Source organism: Festucalex cinctus, chromosome 5 (genome assembly GCF_051991245.1).
Source record: "Festucalex cinctus isolate MCC-2025b chromosome 5, RoL_Fcin_1.0, whole genome shotgun sequence".
NCBI classification, from domain to species: domain Eukaryota; kingdom Metazoa; phylum Chordata; class Actinopteri; order Syngnathiformes; family Syngnathidae; genus Festucalex; species Festucalex cinctus.
This window is the reverse complement of record NC_135415.1, coordinates 21,342,644-21,362,960: the sequence shown is the minus strand read 5'-3', so window position 1 is coordinate 21,362,960 and position 20,317 is coordinate 21,342,644. Positions and strand designations below refer to the sequence as shown.

Genomic DNA, 20,317 nt, shown 5'->3' with positions numbered 1-20,317 from the left:
TGACGTCACGCTATCCGAGGTGCTGAATGTATGACGTCACACTCCAAACGCGCGTCGCCTTTCCTTTTCCCGGTTTTGTTGTGTGCTAACACGGGGCTAGCAGCTAGCGGTGGGTCCTCCATCAGCGGACGGCGGCGGAGAAGACCGCAAGGCGGCAGAGAGGGGAAGCAAAGAGCGACGGACCGAATACTGCCAGGCGAATCGGGACGCGCTGAAATACCGGAACGAGTTCTCTGAAAGGTTGTAAAATGTCCGATTATGACAGCAACCCGTTCGCGGACCCGGACTTTAACAATCCGTTTCAGGTAAGTAACTATTGCTAGCATGCTAACTGTCAAGCTCTAGCTATATTACCTCGGTACGGAGCCAAGTAGCACGACCAAGGTACAAAATAAACCATTTTACTTTTTTAATACTGCACTTGCGTATTAACTGTGCAGGTTGTGGTCACAAGATGCTGTGTTTGTATGAACGTCTCTAGTTAGCTATAGGTTTTCCCTAGTCGGTGCATGCTAGGTAGCACAATCGGCTACCCAGTAAGCATTTTAATACAATTCTAGGCCTTCGGTGGAAGACGACGGTAAAACCGCTACGCTAGCTTACATAATCGACAGAAACTGTGTGTCCTCCAACATTACTGAATGTTCTTGGCTTCGAGGTAGTATATAAAATGTATGTGGTTGCGGTTGTGCTTCATCCCAGAGGCGTTAGCATTTTGCAAATACATTGTTAACTAATGACACTACCTACCTACACTATACTGATAGACATAGACAAGCCCATGATAAACTGGTTATGTGTTGCTTGCTTTATATATAAATTAAATTATGTTGAGTTCTCACCTGTTAGCAAAGGTGACAGCCCCCCAGCTCAACTAAGAATTTTGATGGATCTTGAAATTTTTCAAAGTTATGATGGTTTGTGATTGGATAGAAAGCTGGCTTGTGATTGGCTCTTTATTGCACGAGAATTGGCAGCCATTTTGATTGCACATATGTACCTTGTTTAAGACAATGGCGTTTGACAGGTAAATTATAAACACGCCTATATTGGTCTGTCGGCTGTTTTAAAAGGTAACAGACGACTGGGGGCCACACACACACACACAGAAAAAGCTATTTTAAATATGGGCAAAATACGAGCAAAACGTGTTTTTAATATATTTAAATTTTCACAATACATTTATCAGTGCATGTATGAAAGATCCAGCCATACATTTCCTTGACCGCTTATTCCTCGCAAGGGTCGCGGGGGGTGCTGGAGCCTATCTCAGCTGGCCTTGGTCAGTACACCCTGAACCGGCTGCCAGCCAATCGCAGATGTATGAAAGATTCACCATTAAATAACAAAGGGTTTGAATAAAACAAAAACGACGCAAAAAACAAATACTATCAATTTTTCCCGGTACCAATGGCTCGCTTACAGAGAAAATTACCATTCGGGAACAGCATTTTTTTCCCCCCACACAAAAAAGTCACCCATAATTGTATTGCTATTATTATTATTATTACTATTATTATTATTATTATTATTGAGGTACTGGTACTGGTACTATTAAAAATCCACAAAAAAAAAGGTCTACTACTCAGTCACTTTGTAATAATATCGGGCGGAGAAAGATCAAATGTAAGCACAGCTAAGCCATGTCTACCATCTAGTGGTGAATGCTGATATTACAACTTAAAACTACAGGTGGTCCCAGTTCATGAACAGCTCTCAGTATGATGAAGTGCAGTTGTGCACCACTGTAAACTACACAATAATAAACATATTGTTAAAGTAATGCTTGTAACAGTACTCTTGAAAATCCAGCTCTTATATTGGATGATCCCATTAGATGTGCAGGTATAGCTAATATTATGGCCAATGACTGTAATCTAAAATCCCATAGGATCCCTCAGTGACACAGGTGACCCGTTCTACCCCACCTGGCGGTCTAGAAGAATACAACCCCTTCACAGATGCCAGAACGGTAAGCTGAACTTCTGAATTCATCGTGCGCTAATGAATTTGACTCTGTGTTTGTGTGTGACCTCATTTTATTTGCTTCAATCTTATCTCTCCCAAATTCCTCAGTCCCAGAGGACAAAATTGACAAAATAGGACTGTGGCCTAATTTTCTACAATACTAAGAGATTGTTCCTGCTGGTTTTGCAGGCCGCCCCTGGAAATGCCCCCAAGTCCGCTCCAGCGCCGTCGCAGAACACACAACCTGCCATCATGAAGCCCACAGAAGAGCCCCCGGCTTACTCGCAGCAGCAAACACAGGTAACATATATTTTTATCTCATTTTTCAGAAATCTTTTCAGAATTTTATCCTAAGTCTTTGTTTTGCCTTTTTTTTTTATTTTGCCATACTCCTACTTTCTCACCATGCACACAACCCCAAACTCAATTTCCAATAAATCTTTGGAGAACTAGGCAAACATTACCACAGTGCAAGTGTACCTGATTGCATTTGCAAGTCTGTGTTATTTCCTTGGTGAACTCTGCGCGGATATTGCAGGACCAGGCACGTGCTCAGGCCGATTTGCTGAGAAGGCAGGAGGAGTTGGAGAGGAAAGCGGCCGAGCTGGACCGCAGGGAGAGAGAGCTGCAATCTCACGGAGGAGCGGGTCAGTAAGTCCGTCAATCCATCACTGCTCCGCCGCTAAAACCTTTTGCGTTTGATTAGATTGTTGGCATTCGAGAGAAGAAATGTGCCCTTTGCTTGGCTCTGCTTTTAGCATGCTAATGCTGCTAACACCCCACCCACAAATGGCCTCATCCATGTGTTGGCAGGTCGTAAGAACAACTGGCCCCCCATGCCAGAGAAGTTCCCTGTGGGCCCGTGTTTCTACCACGACATCGCAGTGGACATTCCCATCGAGTTCCAGAAGACGGTGAAGATCATGTACAACCTCTGGATGTGTAAGCGAATCCCCTTCATATGACGAAGGAGCTGGATTCACTTGATGGTGATTCTCCATCTTGCCGTTGCATTTCCACCAGTCCACGCCGCCACGCTGTTTGTCAACATGTTTGGCTGCTTGGCCTGGTTCTGCGTGGATCCGACCCACGGCGTCGACTTCGGCCTGGCCATGTTGTGGTTTCTGCTCTTTACGCCTTGCTCCTTTGTCTGCTGGTACAGACCGCTGTATGGGGCCTTTAGGTGAGCGAGACCTAGGACTGTATGACAATTGACCAATTTATGGTGGCAGTGAATTCAGCTCATCTTCATAATTCTCCAAAAAAGAGGCTTAGGTTTACTTAACAATAATTACTACTACAATTTTAGTAGTAGTAGTAGTAGCTTAGGCGTTAGTCTGCTAGCTTAATGTTAATGCTAACACATACCTGTGGATGGGAATTAGCCATTATCTTAGGCTTACTAACAAATTGCTAAAATTATAGCAGTAGTTGTAGCTTAGTCGTTAGTCTGCTCGTTTAATGCTAATGCTAACACATACCTGTATATAAGAATTAGCCATTAGCTTAGGTTTACTAACAAATTGCTAAAATGATAGTTGTAGTTGTAGCTTAGCTGTTAGTCTGTGAGCTTAATGCTAATGCTAAACATACCTGTGGGAATTAGGCATTAGCTTAGGTTTACTAACAAAATGCTGAAATTATAGTAATAGTTGTAGCTTCGCCGTTAGTGTACTAGCTTAATGCTAATGCTAACGCATACCTCTATATCAGAATTAGCCATTAGCTTAGGTTTACTAACAAATTGCTAAAATAAATTATAATAGTAGTTGTAGCTTAGCCGTTAGTCTGCTAGCTTAATGCTAATGCTAACACATACCTGTATATGGGAATTATCCATTAGCATAGTAGTAGTAGCTTAGCCTTTAGTCTGCTAGCTTTTATGCTAATGCTAACACATACCTGTATATGGGAATCAGCCATTAGCCAACATGCATTGTATGACCTCCCCCGTCTACATTTCAGGAGCGACAGTTCCTTCCGTTTCTTTGTCTTCTTCTTTGTCTACATCTGCCAGTTTGGAGTTCACGTGCTACAAACGATCGGCATCACTGGCTGGGGCACATGGTGAGCGAGTCAAACAGGCGCGTGCTCTAAGCTTGGACTCATTTCAAGTTGTCGTCGTTTTTTCGCAGTGGCTGGATTACGGCTCTCATGGGTCTGAACACCAGCATCCCGGTGGGCATCATCATGTTGCTCATCGCGGCGCTCTTCACCACGCTCTCCGTGGGTTCACTCATCATGTTTAAGAAGGTACAAACTCACAAATAATGATAGATACTTGTGGGTCAACCATTCTTAAAATCCCAAACTAATTTCAAGCGTCTGCGCAGGTACACGCACTGTATCGGACCACCGGCGCCAGCTTCGAGAAAGCTCAGCAGGAGTTCGCCACCGGCGTCATGTCCAACAAGACAGTCCAGACGGCGGCAGCCAATGCTGCGGCTAACGCCGCTTCCAACGCCGCCCGCGGGGCCTTCAAACCTCATCCATAGACACACACTCTCACACACAGATGCACAAATCTGTCCCTCCTCAATCCCCCCCGATTTGCAAACGTCTTCAAAAAAAAAAAAAAAAAAAAAGGAAAAACGACTTCACTCCACATCTAACCTCATAACTTAGCCTGCTCGTGAGCTTCCCGGCCCCCGAATGAGTCACGCTTCCTCCTCGTCATCTCCATTAGTGGGATTTACAAGCCCACGCCTAAAAATAACCCCCCTGTTCACCTTCTGTTCGACTGGACGGGTCAGTAACACCGCAGTGAGATTGAGTGACGGCGCGACGTGTGCAAGTTGAAGCACACTCGGCCAGGTTGCTAATTCATTAGCGTCGTGTCTCCCCAGATGTGAGCTGCATGTCCATTGGCCGTTTTGACGGACGCCTGGACTCGAAAGGCGTGTTTGTGCGTGTTATACGCGTGTGACGTTTGTCTTCGTAGCCCGTCACACGTTGAACAAATCTGAAGCTGCTATCAATCTGGACGAGGCCTATTGCTATTTTTGGGTTCCTTCTCATAAAGGAGACTCGCACTCGACTCAGCAAACAGGCCGACCTGAAAAGGAGGGAGAATAAGATGAAATTGTATAAATGTACTTTTTATTTTTTTTTTTATTTTTTTTATTCAGCCATGTGACTGAATGGTGCACATTACTCCTCATAATAACATCCAAGGCACATATTTTGTTTGGTTTGAAAATTTTCACGTTAATGAAATAATGATCTCGTCTCAATTTACGAAAAAAAATAATAATTGACTGTGTGAAATCTGGGCCTGTGTAGTTGAAAATAAAGCTGCTATTTGTTTGCAAGAATGGCAATACACCCCTTAATTGTACCTTCTGCCACCTAGAAAAGAGCATTTGATTGTTCTTCTTGTCACTGGCGTAGATAGACAACGATACATTATTAGCAGTAAGCAAACTTCATTTTCAGACCAATGAAGTCAAATTGGAGAATTTCCATCTAGTAGCTGGGAATCACTGTTAAAAGCTGTACAGACTACTATGACCTACTGTGTTGTATTTTCGCACCTCCCTCTCACGTTGTGGGGTGTGCGCTATACGGCGAATGACTGAACTGTTATTGTTGCAAATGATGAACTGGATTTCGACCAGAGTGTTGTAGCTGAAGTTGTTGGAAGTTTAAATCGCGACATTAATAGGCCGACGCTAACCGCAGTATTTCTCTTTTGTTTTGTGTTTTAATTTGATAGCACATATTTGTTAGGTTTATTTATGGTATAATTTATGCTCTATGGTTTTACATGATGATTTAAGTGTTGCGTGCATCAAACGGTGTGCTTGTGTTGAAGGTATGACTGATTAAGACAAATCCCTCAAGTGTTATTCTACTGTATATCCTTGAAAGCTGTGAGAAATCTACCAAATGTCCATTTAATTTTTGTTTTATCTAAGTTTGTGATTTTGACATCTCACATCGAAAGTTGTATTGTGCAAGCCGGTCTACACTTAAGGAATGTGAACAAAAAAGAAAAAGACATGTTTTAGACCTGTGACTTCACTGAATCAAAAGTGTAAACTAATTTAAGAGGAATACCATACTTGTACATTCTGTAAAGATGATGATCATTTGATGCCCCCCATTAGGAGTCGCGTGTAAAAAGAACATTCAATGCACTCTCGTCTGGCCTGGCCTTTGTCGCATGTGAAATAGTTTTCAGTTTTGTATATTTATGGTATTAACATGGAATAAAGATTTGAAAGAGACCATCTGTGGGCTTTTAATGCATAATTTTTTCCTATCAAAGAGAAATTATGTATATTAAAATCAAGGATACACGGTGTAAATAATTGCTCAACAAATAAGCGACATTTCTGTTTAGACTAATTCACGATGTTCTCCACTAGGTGGCACAACCTCCCCTATTGGCCACAAAAAAAATATTGAACATTCATTTGGACATTTTCATCTAGCTTTTGTTGCCAGCTGTATAGACATTAATAAAGCTGCGCACTGACTACATTGGAGCAAAATAATTTCCCCCAAGTGTTGTCCCATTTAAAGAAATATAAATATATTTAGATACTGGTTCCCCGCTATTATTATTTTTTTTTACAACTAATCATAATCTCAGTATGTCAGTGTTTCAAGAATACACTTACTAGTACAGTATGTTGAAACGCAATTTATTCATACAAACTGACTGTATTTCTCCACACTAATGCCCGCAATTCATTCACCAAAACAATATTTTTGTTAATGTAACAAAAAACATCCCATTGACTCATTGTGTTACAGTGTCTCATCACTCATCCGCTCACTTTCACAGAAAACCTCTGCATGCCGCCCTAAATCAGAGCAATGGACATGCGTCATGGCACGCTTGTGTGGAGATGAGTCACATTAGGTGGAGAAGCCAAAATTGTTCTCTTGCACCAACGGCACACATGCACGATTAACTATGAGCGAACATCATCAACTTCAAACATTAACACGACTTCTCATTATTAGTTTGAAAGCGAATTACGTCTACAATGATGCAACCTATTCTCACGGACACGTGGCGGCGTTCAGTGGTCCATATTTATTGTTCAATCAGTTCAATCAATCACCAGCCACAACATTAGGTACACCTGCAAAGTCTCGATACAAAGAACCAATTACAAAGATAATATTTTTCATTCAATACCACTTTCATAGTGTCACCCAAACATTACTAGTCACATTCATACTTCACAGTATAGATTTGTGTTCACATTTTGTGTGTTGATATCAGACACCAGCGAAGGGAATTTTTATTTAAATATTTGTGACTGCAATTCACCACATTCCCCACTAGGTAGCGCATCTTATTGTGTTTTCATCTAAAATTGTTCATAGGCAGCCTGTATCTGAATTTTGTGAGTCTTTTTATTTTATTTTAGGAGGGAGGGGAGACTAATTAGATAAACGGTGGTTAACTTGTGTTATGGGTATAATTTTCTTGTACTGGTTCTTGTTAGATTGTGCAGGTGTACTAAACCTGATTCAGTGGTATGCACTTTGCCAGCAAATGTGCAAAAAACAATTTCTCAACTTCACGAGAGCTTACTAAAATAGCAAAACTGTTACAAAAAAATATGTATATATACATACAACACCTCCTGCTTCTAATCTCAACAAGTCCAAGCTTCCTTCAGTCATCCAGGATGAGTCCCCGGTGTCATTCAAAGCACGCAGATGAGACTCTTGCCCTCCTCTATCTCCTCCTGCACCTTGTCACTAGAGGTGGCGATCTCGGCCTGCGCCGACAACACGGCACACAGGAAGGTGGCCAGGGTTCCCCCGATGGCGGCGTAAAAGGCCCAGCCGAGGGAGCACAGGGCCGGCCTGAAGGGGGAGGCCTCGGCCCCGCAGTAGCCGGCCACCTTCTCGGATCCCCAGCCGGCAGGGTACAGCATGAGGCCCACCAGGAGGAGGAGGCCTGGCGGGAGGACACACAAGGAGGCGGGTCAACAATGCAAACAGATCCCAGATCAGCTGCTGACAGATTTACTGTTTCCATTCATTTTATGATGATGGCGCATCCCTTACCCGCGATGGCCTGCATCAGGCCGCAGATGTTGAAGATGCTTTTCCTCAGGATGCTCTGGAAGCACATGCTGAAGACGGAGACGCAGGCCACGGTGGCAAGCACCAATATCCCCGCCGCCAGGAACAACATGGCCGCCTGCCAGAAGCCGCTGGCCACCTCGGCGAAAGTGCCGGCGTATGGCCCGCAGCTGGCCCCTCCTCCCCGACCGGCCAGGCGGAGGCAGCGGCTGTAGAGGCCCAGCGAGGGCCGGTACTCCCCGGGGCTGGCCTCGGAATCGGCACGAGGGGATCCCAGCAGCCACTCGGGACTCATGAAGGCGATGAGCTCGGCGAAGGCCACCACGATGCTGAGCAGCGTCCACAGCATGGAGCGGCATGTGACGATCACGTGGCACATGTTGGCACTCGTGGAACAAATTTTTTTTTTAGCTTCTTTGAGATGTTTAAATTTATTTTCCTGGAAATAGGTCCACTTGTTCAGATCCAACCGAGATTCACTTCAGCTTACAGTGAACCAAAGCAGCTTCCCTCCTCCATGGTGCATTCAGGAACTCACACCTACAGACGCACAAAAGGAACATGAGAGGTTAAAGCCAAGTGGGAGTCACAGACGTAAACAAACGCGTTCCCGGACTTCGATGATTCATCTTCTCTTGTGTTTGAAACAGGCAACATTTGCATCCACGACTCAGAATGGACCCGCGACATTCCCACCAACTCTGCTCCCCGGCCGGGCCAGCTGCGAGCAGCACTTCCAGATGTCCGCCGACTTGATGAATCACGCTCGCGCGCAAACCAAACCGGCCCCATCCTGCCGTCGTCTAAGTCACACACAATTTCTTTGACTTGATATCACTGATAGACGGCTTGGGCGGTTTCGGGCCCCCCGGCATTCCACGCGGTGTGACGTCAGTCACGAGCGGCAAGTCGACACATGACATCAACTGGAGCTTCGTTATTCTATTCAGTAGTGTGCTTTTTTTTTTTTTTTTTTTTTAATAATCAGGCAAGTTTTTATTGACAATGTTTCATGATCTTATCTTAACAAAAACATACTTATTGAAACTGTTATTTAAAAGTAGGTCTGAACAATTCATCAAGTTTAAATCAACATCTCATCGCTGTCCTGTTAAAACACTTATGTCCATTTTTGTAATTTTTCTTGGATGAAATTGAACACAGAAATCCCAAAAATGATTTAAAAAAAAAAAAAAAAAGAAGAAGAAGAAGTTTTTCACAGGGCGCGACATTTCAGTCGGTCGGTAAACTTTAGTTAGTTAGTTATAAGGGATGTTCGACTCGACACTATTTTTTTCAGACAGATACCAGTACTGATACTTATGTGTAGTCACCGATACCAAGTACCGATACTACTAGTACGTACCGGAATTGATACATAAAATTTTTGGTCTTCTTAAAACTGTTATTCAACCTCTACTTAAACGACCTAACCTCGACCCAGATAGCCTCTGCAATTATAGGCCGGTATCAAATTTACCATTTATTGTAATAATTCTTGAAAAAGTTGTCGCGCAGCAGCTGAATGATTATATGACCGATATGAACCTTTTCAGTCTGGATTTAGGGCCAATCACGCTACTGAGACAGCCCTGGCTAAAGTGACTAATCATCTTCTCCTAGCAATGGACTCCAATATCTCGTCAATATTATTATTACTTGATCTTAGCGCCGTTTCTGATATATAACTTGCTCATTTATGTGTAGGCCCACCTTGGACTCTCTGCAGATAAGAAAATGAACAATAGCGTTAGTTGTTGGATTTTGTTAAACCCTGCGATGCCATGTTTGATGTTTTGCATTTTTCTGATATTATCAGTGACGCTTCAAGGTAAAACATAGTTGACATTTCAAAGCCACAACATGATTTTTTTTCTCACATGTTTATCTGAGGGCGACTGGAATAGCAAGAACTGAACAAATCTAAGGTTGTCAGGTTGTGCAGATGTTTGGGCCGGGCCATCTTCTATTCTGGTCCTCACAAGCCTCGGCGGGTTTTGTCATAGTGTGTGGTTTAACACAGTAGCAATCACACAAACGCAATACTTGACGACAACAGACGGGCCGGTGCATCCCGTCTAAACAGCAGGTTTGCGTACAAGCAGATTACCGCTAAAACAAACGCACTGGCCATGACAATGTTTATAACACACATGCCCACCAAAGCATACCTGTGTATGTTTGTTTGCGTGGACCTTTTGCTGAAGCCACCCTCATGGATGAATCCGCTCCTGCTTCCAAGGTGATTATAAATATTGTAGTGTTCATGGAATAAAGACTACCACGACCACAAATGAGCAGCTTTGTTCCTTTAGACAGCTGGATGGAGCTTTAACACACCTTTAAGTAAGTGGCAGTTTGCAGGGCCTTTGTACTAATCTCATCATGCAGAGAACAACTACTGACAAACAAATCTAAAAGGGACTTTTTCTACTTGATAATAAATGCTGGTATTTACAGTTTATCTCATTCACTGCCATTGACGGCTATAGACGTCAAAAGATACATTTTTACTGGGCTGGCAGTGAATGAATCAATGAGAAGCCTTATGTTAACATACTGGACTAAAAATCTTAACTACGGAAGAGGATTAGGGCTAGTGTTGTTCCGATACCGATACTGGTATCGGCAGAGGCGCCGATACTGCATTAAAACAGCGGTATCGGTGAGTACTCACAAGTAACATGCCAATACCATTAATTCTAACGCTAATATAGGATTTTGGATGCAGCATCTTGTGTCTTGCTCATGCATGACATTCACTGATATGTGACATGCTCATTGCACGCCGATCTAAGATATCTTATTGGCCCTTGAGTGCTCTGAACCAATGGCAGCACAGCTTTTTCATGTTGAGGAAAAGAAAAACCTTAGGTATCGGTATGGTATTGGTATCAGCTGATACTGCAAAGCTGGGTATCGGAATCGATATCGGGGGACAAAAAACGGTATCGGAACAACACTAATTAGGGCCAGTGAAGTGGGAAAAAAAGGATTGTCACTTTATTCTCAGAATTTTCACTTTGAAGTGAGAATTGTCATTTTAATCTCAGAATTCTGACTTTAAGGTGAGAATTCCAACTTTGTGACGAAGAGCTATGAATTGAGGGGTAAGTCAGAAAGTCAGAATTCTGAGAAGAAAGTCAAAATTCTCACTTTAAAGTGAGAATTATGAGGATAAAGTCAGAATCCTTCCAACCTTTTTTTCCCCTCTTCACTAATCCTCTTCCGTATTTAACAGCTTCAACCAACGTCATCAATATCCATGCATGTATCCAAGTCAATATTTCATTTTGTTGATGTGATGCACGTCAGTTGCAAAAGCCCCTGATGAACGCAGCCTCTGCCTCTTTTTCAGATTCCTATCATCATTCCATCACATCTCTGGAGTCGTATTGTCTTATTGTATCTTTTGCTGCGTGTGCAAGTCAACATCTTTCTCCGACTCCGTCCAGTGCGATGCTGACTTAGGCCGATAAAAACACTTGATACCTTTGGAGATAGATGTGGGACGCGCAGTGTGTTCTCACACTCCTGCAGCGACACAAGTCTCGACTCGAACGCTCGCAGCGAGGCCTCCGACGCCCTCGCGGCGGGCAGCAGTCAGCGGGCCAACATGAACATTGCTTTGGGAAACAAACCTGCTCTGGTGGACTTTACAATAACAATATCACATTTTCCAGTAGTTCTAAGTAATGTTGACAACCGTGTGCTTCCATCAAGGAATAAACAGCTTTGAACGATTGTTGTTATAGTGGGTTTTTTTGGGGGTTTATGAGCCATGAAGTCTGGTTAGCTTAATGCTAACAGACATTATAGACAGGCTAACGCCTAGCAACAGTGTAGAAGTGTAACACAACATCAAGTTCTGCCGAGCCACGGACTCCATGTTTGTGTAGTGAAACGAAATGATAGCAAATTAGAAAATGTCTTAAAGCTCGCATTGTTGCTAGACAAAAATAAAGGTTTTAACTTTTGAGTGTTGAGCGTCACGACAATCCCCACAATGAAAAAGAAAAAAAGAAAAAGGGAGGCTACGTGTTACCAACGTTGTGAAAAATATTCTAGAAACTGTGAAACACAAAAAATGTTTTTCCACTTTTAGAAGAGGCGAGGTCAAACCAAAGCTGGTTACTACGCCGCTGCCCGTCCCCCATCTGGTCCCAACAGCCTCAAACCAAAACCACACCAGAGGCTGCGTCGCCATCTTACATCACCGACGCTGACGCACAGCTACTCAAACAAGACACAAGGATTTGTATCCTCTTTGTTTTTTGATGGGGTTTTTTAAGTGTCATTTGAAATCCAGCAGGCAATACACAAACTGAAACATTTGTTTTCACTTCACACTTCATGATGGTAACAGCTAGCTATGAGATCAGATTGACCTTAGCATTTTAAGAGGTAAAGTAAGGAAGAGTTTAAAAAAAAAAAGAAAAAAAAAAAAAAAAGGAAAAAAAAAAGGTTCTTACATGCATCAATAACGAGTAGCGTACCATAATATTTGTGATATTGAGTATGTTGTCTGAAAAGTGGGGCCTTGCTTGGTGAGTGACGTGGATGCCAGTGAATGAGAGTGTACAGTAGAGTTGGCTGTTGTGAGCTTAGCACTGGCAGTTAACTAGCTAACTAAATGCTAAGGCTTCAGATCTGGATGTTGCTGCTCATCTATGAATGTACTTAGTTGACTATCATGTTACCATTTGTTTAAGTGAATAAAAGTGGAAAGGCAGTTATGTCTATTCATGACCATTTGTGGAGACATTACAATACATTTGAACAGGTGGTGGTAGGCTATATTTAGCCAACACTGGAGATCAGATGCGCTGTTGTGGTACATTAGTTTGTACTGCTTTGTAATAAACACATTGTACTTGGTTAATTTTTTTTAAAGAATTAAATAATCACAAATTTTGGTTATGTTCCGTCTTGTATTCACTCTCACCAACTTATTTTTAAACTGAGTTGTGCATGTGTCAGGGAAAATGGGCACTGCAAAACTACAAGGGAGAAATTTTGCTTCAATTGTTTTTGGGAATTGTATAAATGGAGTTATTTGATTATTCATTTTAGCCCAGTATTCACTCTGAAGGCTTGCTTTCGCTCCATGTTACAATGTTATCAACTTTAGCGGAAGCCACTCTCTACAACTTTCATTCGACACTCAAGAGAGGACAGCTGAATCAAACCGAACATTACAGTACTAACAATACAACGCGAGCTGTGTTTGTGAATCGGTTTCCTATTAGTTATAAGAGCAAAGACTACATTCTTTCGGGCCCGAATGAGACGACGTGTTTTGGCACGGCAGAGCAGCAGACAAGCTGTAACATTAGGAGGAAAAGGACACCTATGCCCCGCAGTGATAACTCAATAAAGAACAGTCATCACAGATCGTCTTTACAAAGTGAAACAAAGCACAAGCACGGGGAAATAAAGTCTCTTCTGATATCAAATGTTTGAGCTGTGAAATGTGATTCACCATACATGTGGACCAAATAGCAGCGGTTCAAGCGTTCAGACAACTGAACTCAACAATGTTGACTTCATTAGTGTATCTATAGGGACCGAGTTTATAATTATTCAAGACATTTAAGGGAAGCGTGACAAATGTCACATGTTAACATTAGCATATGGAAAACTGACATTCACTGCTTGTATACAAATATTTGGATCTCTGGAGTGCTTGCCCATCACTCAAGTGTGAAATTGCACAACCAAGTAAAACAATTTAAGCTACCCAGAGAGAGTATGTTTGAAAATGTGCCTTCAAGCAAGCCGACCACCTAACTGTGAGTTGAGAAATAATACCAACCCCCCGCATTGTGCTTCTCCACTCATGACTTGGCACTTATGCAGTTGAACCTTTTGGGGTGTTTGTTAACAGCGTTTTCTACCGCAGGAAACCCTCTACATTGGTGGCCCTGAGACAAGATATTGAAAATGTGCATGTGCAGCATTTTGGCCAATGTTACCCAAGCAGTAGCTTTTAATGATCCAGAAGACAAAACTCGATTTCACGATTTAGAATGACAATTAATCGAATTAATTTTATTTATTGCCCAGCCCCATTATTATTATTATTATTCGGACAAACACATTAACTTTAACGCACCATTTCATGTTATAGTCCCAGCGATGACACTCCAAAACTCACTCTGGAGCACCCCCGGAGAGTAAGAAAAAAAAAAACAGATGACACAAATTAGGTTGACTGACACAAATGCGTGAACAAGTCCATCGCGACAAGATAATTGAAATAGGGCACAGACCAATCAGGAAGTTGGCCATTTTAGGGAAATTCCATGGCGCCTAGTTTGACAAGAGGCCCAATCGCAAGCAGGGATCCTCGACAGATGGTTGACGATACTAATCTTAGCTTTTTTTTGCCTGCGTGTATGCCATCTTCATGTGGGACCAGCTAGCATGACAAGACAAAACTGACAATCATTTTGAAGATACGCCGTTACGGATTAATACAAATCATTTTCAGGCTTCTGCACTCAAATGAGGTGTGTTGGAGGAGCAAAAAAATTTTTAAAACTTTGCAGGATAGGAGCCCTCGAGGACCCAAAGTTAATTAGTGGAAGAGCATTTCATTGTTCTGCCTGTCACTTCAACAAAGATAAATAAATTGTCGTGGTGAATAACAATTCTCAGACTAATTACGTGAACTTTCTCAGGTACACCTGATGATTAGAGTACAGTGATACCTCGGCTCTTGGTTCCCAGAGAGTGTGTGTAAGCCGAAAAGTTCTTCTTCCGAACATTTATTTCCCATAAGAAACCATTAAAATGAGAATAATCCGTTCCCAGGTCCCTATAAAACGTAATTTTCTACTAAATAAGCCTTAAAACTACACAAAAATATACCTTATTTTATGTATAATAAATGTGCTATTGTATTGTAATTAAAGAAATAAATTGTACTGTATAATAAAGTCGTTTTATTTTACTTTGTGATGGTAGTTCTTAAGGATAGTAGCAATGGTAGACTTACTTCATTCGCGAGCGTTTCACCACGTAGAGTGTTTATGGAACGGTTGTCGCTCATTCGCACTTTCGTGCTCACCGGAGCGGAGGAGGTGTGTCCCTTGGTGACAAGGAAGTGGAGCACTTTAGCGAGTCAACAAGTGAGCACCGTCAACTACTTTCACCTCTTTCCTGGGACTAAACAGCCGTGGCACGATTTTCTCCTTTTTTGAGGTACGTGATGGCACTTTCGCTTTTTTTAGTGGCGCGAACTCCATTGACGACAATGCAAACGCGCCGCCGAATCGCCGTCCCTCGCTGGTAAGCATTAGGCTTAACACTAGCCTGTGGTGGGGTCTTTTTCGGTCCCATAATAGCAAAAGTACACTCAAAATGTCTATCAAACACAAACCGCGTCCGCACTAAAAGAAAGGGGGTGACGAACTGGGACGCCGTGAGCGTGCGTCAGCTTCTCGTGGCCGCCACCGTGGTGCTGTTCGACCGCGTGGTTTGGTTCGTCCGCCGAAAAGTAGTTCGTCAGCAGAGACTAAATTCTCGCGAATTTAATGTTCGTGAGGCGAAAAGTTCGTGAGCTAAAGCGTTCGTCAGCCGAGGTATCACTGTAGTTGGGAATCACTGAGGAACAGAAGGCCATTTTAAAACACATTCCCACATCTCATTAGCACGTTCATGCGTGTGTGCGAATTCAAGCGGGGCTCCCGATCTGGTGCCACTCAGCCCAACAAAGGCCGCTCAGAGGCCCGCTGACACCGCCACCCCCGTCTTAGACACACCACCGCGAGCCCAGAATGCTCCCCTTCATCCTCAAAGACGAGCCGCCGCAACCTTTAACCTTTTCACCGGGTTCAGCGGGCCGGCCCCTTCAATGCCAGCGGCGACTTGGCAGCAGTGGCCACCCTCGCACTAAATTGTCACACACAAAACCCATTCAGTGACCCTCGCATTTCACCAACACAAAGGCAGGAATGACCCGGACTGGTCTGCCTGGAAAATACTTTTGATTCACACACTTCCACAACTAACATAACTAACTAGTAACTACCTAACACAAAACCAAAATTTAACTTCTAAGAAGAGAGGGGATTTCCTAATGTAGTCATTTTGAAATAGTAGCTTGCCCTTGAACTTAGCAAGAACAAACACAAGCTCTTTCCTGGTTTTGTTTAGTTTTGGGATGTAGTAGCACTTCCCTTTGCAACATGCACAACTGCATGGGTGGCTCTGGAAGGCATGTGGGGGGGGTCCTTGCCACTCAAGGACATGGAACTGTGGCAGAAGAGAAGGAGGAAAAGAAGGACGTGGCCACCTGAAGCTGCTGTGCCATGCGCAAATGTGTGAAGGAAAAAAAATCAAATCAAAACAGGCTTAAGGAGCTCTGAAGGCCGACGTGCAAGCCTTCAATTCCAGTTGATGTTATACAAAAGTCAAAAGCACTCGAGGCCAGCCAACTTGGAATTTAACCAATATTTTCACTCAGGGAATTTGGTTTTGTCTTAAGTAAAGAAACTCTAACGTTGAAAACGGTGACATTTGAGGTATAGGGGCAACAGACAGCTGAGAGGAATTAGAATCGATGCTGTACTAAGTTTATTTCGTCTTTTCTTTATAAGTGATTGTACAATCATTTAGGGCTCTATTTTCCGAAATAGTACACCACTTTGATTGGCCATGATTGACCACTCCCACAGTGGCACAATGCAGATCTGCTGGCCTAGACTTCCATCCATCCACTTTCTGAACCGCTTGCTCCTCACAAGGGTCGCGGGGGTGCTGGAGCCTATCCCAGCTAGCTATGGACAGTAGGCAGGGGACATCATGGACTGCTTGCCAGCCAATCACAGGGCACACAGACGAACAACCATCAACACTCACAAGCACACGTAGGGAAGATTCAGAGCGCCATGCAATTAACCTGCCATGCATGTCTTTGGAATGTGGGAGGAGACCGGAGTACCCGGAGAAGACCCACGCAGGCACGGGGAGAACATGCAAACTCCACCCAGGAAGGCCGGAGCCTCGACTCGATCTTGCGTGGAGGCGGACATGCTAAGCTAACCATTCTTCCACCGTGCCGCCCTGGCCTAGACTTGTCTGCTAAATTACCAACATCGGGTCTAACCCGCCTCTGATAGGTCACGCGTTGCGCCTGATTTAAATCTGTCCCAAAAAGACAGCCCTTAGTGTTATATCCATCCATCCATTTTCTTGACCGCTTATTCCTCCCAAAGGTCGCGGGAGGTGCTGGAGCCTATCTCAGCTGGCTTTGGGCAGTAGGCGGGGTACACCTTGGACTGGTTGCCAGCCAATCACAGGGCACACAGAGACGAACAACCATCCACACTCACAAGCACATTTTGGGACAATTCGGAGTGCCCAATTAACCTGCCATGCATGTCTTTGGAATGTGGGAGGAAACCGGAGTACCCGGAGAAGACCCACGCGGGCACGGGGAGAACATGCAAACTCCACCCAGGAAGGCCGGAGCCTGGACTCGAACCCAAGTCCTCAGAACTGGGAGGCGGGCGTGCTTATTTAATCACAGTTAAAGTTCAAATTGAATAATTTACAGCAAAATTTAAGAATATCAAATATACTTTTAGGGGGGCTGTTTTTAATTAACTTACCTTAATGTTAGTCAATTTGGCTTTTACTTCAGCATGAGTCTGCCCTTGTTTTATTAAAAAAAAATGTATTGTGTTTTAACTTGGTTTTTTTTTTTATTGTTTAATGTTTAATGTTATATTTGTTTAATGTAGAGCAGCACTTTGTATAAACTATGGTTGTTTTTGTTTGTTTGTCTGTTTGTTTCAGTACTCCGATAATTAAGATAGGTTGAGTTGAGTAGGCTTTAAATACAAAAGGCAAAACAGTTCTCAACGTTTTTTTTGTTTTTTTTTAAATATAAATATATGCACTATTCACGTTTTTTAGTACAGCATGTGAGGAGTACCACCTCTGCAAGTTTATAAAGTGGTTAGACTTTACCTTTGGGATAGGCTTTGTTAAGGTACAGTCCGAAGAGGGATTTTCATTTTCATATTCACGTTACAAATCAAAATACCATAAAAGTCGCCACACCTTTGACTTCTCTTTCAACCGAATCTTACTCGTTACTGTACGTGTACTAAACAAACAACACTTGGACAGAAACATACAGTACTTCCTTAACCCTTACCTTATCAAAATGAAGGCGAGAAGCTTCCGTGTGCTTCAGTGTGGCTCTTTCACGTGAGGGTTGTTAAAAATGTGGGGAAAGCGTTGAAAAAAAGACGTTTCGTTGTTTCGTCTTGGAGAAACGCTGCTCAGTCTGCCGGTGGGAGAGCAGCTTCATTCACTCAAGTGTCTTTTCTTTCTGGAAGTGCCTCCGCCCCCCTCTTCCTCCCTCTTCATCCACCCGGGATGTGATGACGTCACCGCCACTTACTCAAAAACCATGATGACGATGAAAAAAATAAATATAAATAAATAGCTTTTCTTTTTTTTTTTAATCAATATTCATTCAGTTTGACCTGTTTGTGAGTTTTTTTTTAATTTGATGTTGTCTACTTATTGTCTTTAAAATAAACAAAGATAATATTAGATAAGTCTGCAAAGAATGTTTCTAAAATGTTGTAAATTAATTTTGTTCCTAATTGTTTCAATAAACGTTTAGAAAAACTCGAAAAATTCTGATGAAAAAAGTACAATTTAAAAAAACAAGACAATGATGATGATGACGATGATGATCATATTTTGCCGGATTTTCCTGCTCACAAAAATAGTTTTAAATCACTCCAAATTCAAACTCCTTGAATAAAAGTTTTAAATGATAATATACCAAGATAGTTAATTGTTCTATTTGATAATATTACATTTATAGGGGAAATATTTAATAACATGATTGTATTTATTTATTTATTTATTTACTTGGAAAAAAAATCACTAACAAATTTCAATGTACGGTGGGAAAATGGAAGACTATAATTTTGTCCTCATTGCAATGGGAGTGTGGTTACACTCAAACTACGGTTTTAAGTGCTTTCTATAAACTTGTTTGGCTGTGAATGCTCAAAACAAGGCATTTACTTTTGCTATTTTCTCTCATAAGTGAGGATTTAAAAGAAACTAGTGCGGTTTTTGCATGTCATCACATAGAGAATGTACTTTTGTATGCACACGTTTACAGATAGGATGCACAAAAAAAAAAAAAAAAAAAAAAAAACCTTAACTTTAATTTCAGCCTCTGCATGTGTACGTTCCACTTCATCACCACAAGCCACATGCAAAATAAAAACAAACCATAACTCTCCTCCAAGCTTGCTCTCGCTTTCCTTTTTTCGGGGCTGTTTGATAAATCCCGCGCTTGCCTGCCTGGCAATGACTGCCCTTTGTGTCATTTGGTCATCTTTTAGGGCTTCCTCTTTCTTCACCACTCGTGTTTTTTGCTTGGTGAGAACTATGGGAGGTTGTGACTGTGAGTGCGAGTGAGGCCTCGGTGGGAAACACAACTTTGGTGGTGAGAAGACACAGGGAGGAAGTTTTGCTGCGCCATGATACCATTTGTGGTGCATGGCGCTCAGAGATAAACATGCGTTTCGTCGCTGGGGCTTCAATTATATGTACATAAATTATGTCGGAATCGCTTGAGAAGTTGAGAGCGAGGGAGAGAGAGAGAGAGCAATGCAGCTCTGCTTACCTTGCGCATAGCCACCACCACTGGCTATAATTTAACCTTCAGTTAGCCAATTTCCAAGTCATGGATGAGAAAGTCGGCATCGGCTCACTGGTATAACAGTGTACATTTACTGTCCCCTGAAATTAACAAATAGCCACCCCTGGCAACAAACGTGAGAACACCCCTTAGTGAAACAGTGGGAACTGACCAACTACAAATTAAAATATGTGCTTTTGCTCAAATAAAATCTATAAGTGGCCCACTTTATCAACTGTATTCCACACAAACAGTAGAAATATTCTTACTGTATATGGTCATCGTACACTCAGCTCGAAGTTGGACCACACACACACATATTGCTCCCATTTGCTTACATACATCATGTATTTATGTAAGCAGCGTCTTCCATTAAAGTCAACATCTTATTCACAAACGTGAAGGAACGATTGCAGCATCAACGGCGTGACTCACCCTGCACGATGCACAATTTGTATCCGCCGCTCGGCGTGCCAAGATAAATACACACGCAGGTCACTTCATGACTTGTGCTGGGAAGAGATTCCTGACGGTTGCTAGGAGACCGAGACAAATACTCTTGACACAAGCCACGCCACAGAATAGGAGTCCAGCAGGGGATTCTTACTGAGA

At 42.6% G+C, this 20,317-nt stretch overlaps 3 protein-coding genes across 3 annotated transcripts in view; 1 reads left to right on the top strand and 2 right to left on the bottom strand.

Moving 5' to 3' along the window:
* Nucleotides 1–899, bottom strand: part of LOC144019184 (homeobox protein orthopedia B-like) — an 86,179-nt gene extending 85,280 nt beyond the window's left edge. The window contains exon 1 of the mRNA XM_077522072.1: nt 843–899. The gene's annotated coding sequence lies outside the window, so the exon portion shown is untranslated. The remainder of the gene's footprint in view (nt 1–842) is intronic.
* scamp1 (secretory carrier membrane protein 1) lies at nt 52–6,202 on the top strand. Its single transcript, XM_077522070.1, has 9 exons — nt 52–305; nt 1,892–1,972; nt 2,158–2,268; nt 2,507–2,615; nt 2,782–2,910; nt 2,992–3,151; nt 3,934–4,035; nt 4,104–4,221; nt 4,302–6,202. Exons 1-9 carry the CDS (start codon nt 249–251, stop codon nt 4,461–4,463), a joined length of 1,029 nt encoding a protein of 342 aa, XP_077378196.1. The 5' UTR covers nt 52–248; the 3' UTR covers nt 4,464–6,202.
* A 399-nt stretch (nt 6,203–6,601) lies between these two features.
* On the bottom strand, nt 6,602–18,376 carry LOC144019129 (LHFPL tetraspan subfamily member 2a protein-like). Its single transcript, XM_077521964.1, has 3 exons — nt 18,191–18,376; nt 8,005–8,562; nt 6,602–7,894 (listed from the first exon to the last, which is right to left on the bottom strand). Exons 2-3 carry the CDS (start codon nt 8,399–8,401, stop codon nt 7,638–7,640), a joined length of 654 nt encoding a protein of 217 aa, XP_077378090.1. The 5' UTR covers nt 8,402–8,562; nt 18,191–18,376; the 3' UTR covers nt 6,602–7,637.
* Nucleotides 18,377–20,317: the final 1,941 nt, after the last annotated feature.

Coding starts and splice junctions, on each gene's coding strand:
- LOC144019129 (XM_077521964.1), bottom strand. CDS start 8,401: ATGTGCCACGTGATCGTCACATGCCGCTCCATGCTGTGGACGCTGCTC. Junction 7,895..8,004: donor CCTGATGCAGGCCATCGCGG/GTAAGGGATGCG, acceptor TCCTCCCGCCAG/GCCTCCTCCTCCTGGTGGGC.
- scamp1 (XM_077522070.1), top strand. CDS start 249: ATGTCCGATTATGACAGCAACCCGTTCGCGGACCCGGACTTTAACAAT. Junction 306..1,891: donor ACTTTAACAATCCGTTTCAG/GTAAGTAACTAT, acceptor AAAATCCCATAG/GATCCCTCAGTGACACAGGT. Junction 1,973..2,157: donor CCTTCACAGATGCCAGAACG/GTAAGCTGAACT, acceptor CTGGTTTTGCAG/GCCGCCCCTGGAAATGCCCC.